The sequence below is a fragment of the Sinocyclocheilus anshuiensis genome, unplaced genomic scaffold, assembly GCF_001515605.1.
Source record: "Sinocyclocheilus anshuiensis isolate Anshui unplaced genomic scaffold, SAMN03320099.WGS_v1.1 scaffold451, whole genome shotgun sequence".
NCBI classification, from domain to species: domain Eukaryota; kingdom Metazoa; phylum Chordata; class Actinopteri; order Cypriniformes; family Cyprinidae; genus Sinocyclocheilus; species Sinocyclocheilus anshuiensis.
Window position 1 is genome coordinate 162,548 of NW_015549630.1, and position 6,125 is coordinate 168,672.

General features: G+C 33.5%; 1 protein-coding gene across 1 annotated transcript in view; it reads right to left on the minus strand.

Annotated features, from left to right (window-relative positions):
• ralgps1 (Ral GEF with PH domain and SH3 binding motif 1) overlaps window positions 1-6,125 on the minus strand; it is a 112,890-nt gene that overhangs the window by 86,409 nt on the left and 20,356 nt on the right. Inside the window, exons 6-7 of the mRNA XM_016448603.1 lie at window positions 3,090-3,173; window positions 1,222-1,311 (exon numbers count right to left, since the gene is read on the minus strand). Of these exons, the coding sequence (XP_016304089.1) occupies window positions 1,222-1,311; window positions 3,090-3,173 (174 nt within the window). The remainder of the gene's footprint in view (window positions 1-1,221; window positions 1,312-3,089; window positions 3,174-6,125) is intronic.

Here is a 6,125-nt window from a genome sequence, read left to right on the forward strand (position 1 = left end):
GGTACATTGAGTTTCAGGAGCGCATGTAGACTGATTGAATTTACAGCAGCCTGTGGCTCTGTGTGTGTGTGTGAGACTGTTCTAAATAACTGCATGATTGTTTGGAGAATTTTTGAAGTATCATTTCAAAATAAATATTTATCTTTAAATGTATAAAATTAAAGCTAAAAAAAAAAAAAAAAATCACATGCAATAGGTCATACAGAAGAAGAAGTGGCTAATAATGACTACTAATTTTTATTAGAGTTTCCGAACATAACCTTAATTTTGAACATATAAGGTGTCATTTTGATTTAGAAAATCAAAACATAAAACTCAAAAGCAATAAATTCCATGTTACTGTCACTATACAGATTTAGAAGTTAGCAATTTACTTTGAACAACTGAAGTGGACTGGAAATCTAAAATCACAATTTTAAAAATCCTAATTTTAAAGTGGATTCACAATATTTACTCTCAATACGTAACGTACCTGTACTAAATGACACCTTAAAAGCAATTACAAGACAGATGGAAAGTCAAATAAAATGCATGAGATGATTCAAGAGAATAAAGTTATGTTGAAATGAGAAAATATGCTTAGTGTTTAGCTTGAGAGTAATAATGAGGACATTTTTGACACTATAAGGGCTTTTTATATTCTGCATGTGTTGTTTACTATCGTCACTTGAAGATAATTCAGAAATGTAATGGATTCCATTTTCTTGTGATTTCAATGTTTAATCACAAATGGAGGCAGACGAAAAACTGATATATTGCAGGCTGTTTAAACTGAGTCTGAGATGGATCTCAGTCAGATGAAGCCATTTGTATGATGTTCTCATCCTCATTTTATGCCATAAATACTCACCACTCCTGTGCAATGTCTCTACCCATTCTCACTGACTTAAAACAGAAGGCTTTAATCCATCAAGACTTGTATAACGTCATTAAAATTGCCCATTGTTAAAGGAAAATTCTTGAAAGTGCCCATGCTTGAATTTCTAATAAAACACCATCAGTTATAGTAACGCCAGTGCCAAGGACAATTACTAGGATACCAAACGCAATTCAGATGTGAATACAAACAATAAGAAATGACTGAACTTGAACTTGGAAGTTATAGGGTAAGTTATATTTCTGCTGCCATGGCAACACAGACAAAGAAAAAATAACTAACGGTAAATAAAGGAACCAAGCTGCACTGGCTGAAGGAACAGTGAAAACCAAAGAATGTCTCACCTTGGCAATTTTGATGAAGTGGCCCAATATTTCTGCTCGGATTTTCAATGTTTGAGCCGTCAATATCTCCCTCACTGCCCAGAAACTGACCTAACAGAAGAAAATATAGTAAGTGAATTAAATGAGTTCCACAATGTATGGTTATCTCTGCAGAATAAGAGTTTAGATTTAAAGTTAGGATTTAAAAAATAAATTAAAACTACATGGATGCATATAATTTATGGCTATATGTTATGTAATTACTGTGATGACAAAAAAAAACAACTGTTCTCAGCAACGACTCAAAATGTGCAGCACACACTAGATCTCAAAATAAAGCTTTAATACACTCCTAAAAATGACAATAAACAGATTAATGAAAAAATACCGTAAATCATCGATTTATGAGAAAAACTGTATTTGAAAAACAGTTTTCAGACAGAGTGTTTTCTCTTATGTACAGGCTTTAAAAAGTGCCAGAACATCAGTCAAATGAAGCTAAGCAGCAAAACTGAATCGTTTCTTTTTTCACTCAGGAAATATGAGAAATTGGTTGTTAATGATGACATTAAAAAGACCGAAATGGCAAGTGTAATTGCAGACCTCAAATGACCACTTACATCAACATTCCAAGACATTTAAGCTCTGCCAAAATGAAATGCCATTTAAATAAAAATCATATTCATTCCTACTGCATACTGACCTTCGTAAGCATATATTTATAGGCGTATTTTCAGAAATGGGGATAAAGAAAGTGTTGTGCATTTACAGTAAAATTGTGTGAATTGATGAATTGGTCAGGTCATTATAATGTGTGTAAGGATGTGTGTGTGGTGTGCAGAAAGAGAATGCAGGGACTCAAGGAACATTGTTCTGACTAGGTGGTACTTGGATGTTGTTTTCATTTGTCAAAAGTGGTGCTTTGTCTGAAAGTTTACAATCTGCTGTTGTAAAACATCAGCTCTGTATGTGTAAGTACTATTTATTATGTACTTCACTGACCCTTTCAAATGCCTGTAATGCCACATATAAAAAATGTGGCAAAACTGAAGTAGACAAAGAAGAGTGGCTGGCATTAGAAAACTCAATTTTTGTTGGATGTGTCCAGTGCAGTGTATTTATTCATCTAAAGGAGTTAATGTAGCTGTTGGATAAAATAGCTAAATGGAGCAGCATGATGGATTTTTGTCTTTTATCTGAGGCACCTGTTTGTGCTACAAAAACTGTAATATCTAGTAAAAATACAAATTTCATGTGATCTGAAGCAACATGCATCCTCCATTTGAGCTTGTATAAGTGGACACCTAACGGACTTCTGTTTCACACTAATAGACTCATGTGTTAAACACAGAGCCTAAATGGCAGGCTCTAAAATAGTCTACATAAAATATACTTTATCAGCTATATAGTGAGGTTTCTAGCTGACCATGTGTCAAATTAGCATTAGTGCAGTTGCGACTAAAACACAGTGTCAATGTTCCTCTTTCAGTATAATAACATCCATTGACCTCTATTATGAGTTATTTCTGGTGGTGCTAATGGACCTAGGTCTCGAACCCTGAAAAAAATTACAATGTTATGAAACTGTCTCTTAAACTGTTATAGTATGGAAACAAAACTGAGATCTTACTGATATTACCAATGCATCAGGAAACTACAAGTAAAATAACCAGTATTAATAATCTAAAAAAAAAAAAAAAACATATCTTAAAATAAACATTTCTTTATACCACAATTACACATGTAGCAAGACAGTCTTTAGCTCATGGAACCAGCTGTCAATTTAAGACAAGTTTTAAGTTTAGCAAACAATAAACACTGGAGCAGCATAAAGCTTTTAATAAATGATCTTACCTGTTGGCTACACTGACTAGCACAATATTGTTTACCTGGTTAAATCTCCGTGTGAAGGCCACAACGTTGGGTGAAAGGCTATGCTTCTCCTTCTTGTTCCATCCACAGCTCGCCAGCTCCTAAACAACCAAATAGTCAATTCAACTTTTCAACAGTTTTTTTTTTTTAAGTGTAATACTTAAGTCTAATGCTTGCATTTTATCTACACTACCATTCAAAAGTTTGCTTTTTTATGTTTTTGAAAAAAGTTTCACAAAGATTGCATTTATTTGACCAAAAATACAGTAAAACAGTAATAATGTGATGTAGTATTATATTTAAAATGACAAATATATTTGAATATACAGTAGTCAACATTTGAAGTGGATCAGAAAAAGTTCATCAAAGTTGTCCTAAGACAAGAACACATTTAGGTTTTAGGACAACTTTGATCCACTTCAAATGTTGACTACTGTATTTTAAAATGTAATTTATTCCTGTGAATTTTCAGCATCATTACTCCAGTCTTCAGCGTCACATGATCCTTCAGAAATCATTCTAAGCTGATTTGCTGTGTAGGAAACATGTCTTATTATTATCAACATTGAAAACAGTAGTGCTGCTTAATATTTTTGTATATAATGAATATAAAATAAAAAACAGCATTAATATTTTACTGTCACTTTTGCTCAATCTAATGCATTTGCTAATAGTACTAATTTCTTTAACTTTTGAATAGTAGTGTACTCTGATAATAATGAAATCACATTGAACGGCTCTTTATTACACATGCCTTACACCATTCCTTCATTCATGAAGTCAAGAAAACTGAGCATAAAAATGAGCATAAAAAGTAAAATAAAATACCCACAACACTTGAAGCGCCACACTATTTTCCACTTTAGCATTTACTGAGAATCACTACATATTTTACTATACTGTATTTGTTATTGACCTATAGTAGTATAAATATACCATCCTTGTATTGACTTAATTTAGAAATAATTTCTAAATGAACTGTAGGAATATAGGGAGAAAAGTATGCACAGAACAAACAACACATCTGTTGCTTTCATCTCATCGACAGAACAGCTTTGCATGGGGACTTTATATGGTTCTAAGCCTCCTCAGGTTCACAGAGCTATGAATACTAACACTTTTATAGTATCGTGCAGACTAAAAGCAGATGGAAACATTCGAAGGCATTTCAGTTTCCACATGGACTGAGTGGAGTGGAGTTTCCATGTGAATAAGCAGCTCAGTCTGGGTACAGTACCTTACCAAAATATTTTAGGTTTGTTTGCTAAGTCATCACTTTAAGCCACACAGTTCGTCAGGGACACAGCATAGCTATAATGTAAGAGTACTTGTTTGGTTATACACTACCATTCAAACGTTTGGGGTCAGTAAGGTTTTATTTTTTAAAAGAAAATAATACTTTTATTCAGCAAGGATGTATTAAATGCATTACATTTCTTGTATTTTGATTAAATGCAGCCTTGATGAGCATAAGATACTTCTTTCAAGAATATTTAAAAAATCTTACAGACTCCAAACTTTTGAATAATAGTGTATATTAGCAGTAAATTCCAGTTTAAGGGGGTATACATTTTTATTACTATTTTTTTGCACCCAAAAGAGTCATATTTCAGTTTTTCATTACAATTTTCCACCTTTCTTTCTGACCCTAAGATTGTGTGTATGTGTGTGTGTGTGTGTGTGTGTGCGCGCTCCAGTTTCCCCTGCAGGCAGATGTTTTAACACCACCATTCATGCAATATACTTTTTAACTGATCCTTCCTTTACTAACCTCATTGAAATGTGACCGAAATGATCAGGGACCTTCTTAAAATCAAACTTCATAATTTAGAAGGATATCCGGAGCCAAGGGCAGCACAAGGTTTAAGCAATATACTTCATTTTACTTTTATATAACTATTATTTTTGGTTTTGACTTCCGAAAGTTACAATATGTTTTATAGTCGTCTTTATTTCAAAAGATCAAATACAATTTGATTCCATATGACAAAAGCATACAAACTTTCACACTTTATCTTTCATTCTGACTCTAAATAATTTCTGCAGAAGGTCTGTAGCCAAAACCAACTGTACAACACACCACTTTATGCAAAGAGACACTGTCTGCTCACATTACTCACACAGCACTAACAATTTAGCAGCTGTTATAGAACCAACGTACATCTGAAATCTATTAATCCAGTTGCCCGTGTCAACTTCACGAACATCTCCTTTTAGAATCCGCAATAATCCCTGAAGCATGCAGCTGAAATATTGATGAATGAATGTATGTGCTTGTGGTCAAACGCAAAAATGTACTTATACTAGTGTTTCCACAGGCCAGTGAAACTTACAGGCAAAGGGCTCAACAATAACAAGCCCACGTTCGTTGTCAAATATGTCAGGGTTGGAAAGAGTGTAATGAACGAATCCTGAATTAGTGGTGGAGGAGGTCAAACTCAGCATTTTTAAAATGAGCTCTTTTCCAGTGGGAACTTCTGCTGTAAGCAAATAAATTCAATGTGTTTCACGCTCTAGTCTTCTTCAGCGAAGGAATACCATGGAAGATGTTTTGCTACTTTTTATCAAATCAATCAGCTGAACAATTTATGTGCGCAGAGCTGCTGAGATGCAAACATGTCTAAAGGAATAAGGATGGACGATTTATCTTGACATAAAACAAGTTCATGCTCCACAAATCATTTTTACAATAAATCCATTGCCAACACCTTGAGTACAAGCAGATAAACATGACAGCACTGTCAGTTGTAGAGAAAACCAATTTTCACCTGTGACTAAAGAGACTCCAGGGGAGGAAGAGGCAAAATACTTCTCTGCTGTTTCCTTCACCCAATCCAGACCTTTATTAATGTTTTAGAATATCAAACACCTACACAAGGGCCTAACTGCATTGCTTTTTTTGCAGTTTGAAGGGTATATCCTTTTATTTAGATGTTTCGGGAGAAGAGCAATAATAGTATTAAATACTCAATCCTGTTAATGCATAATTTTCCCTAATTATAAATATATATATTTTTTTTTTTTTATTTATTTTATTTTTTTTTTTTTAATTG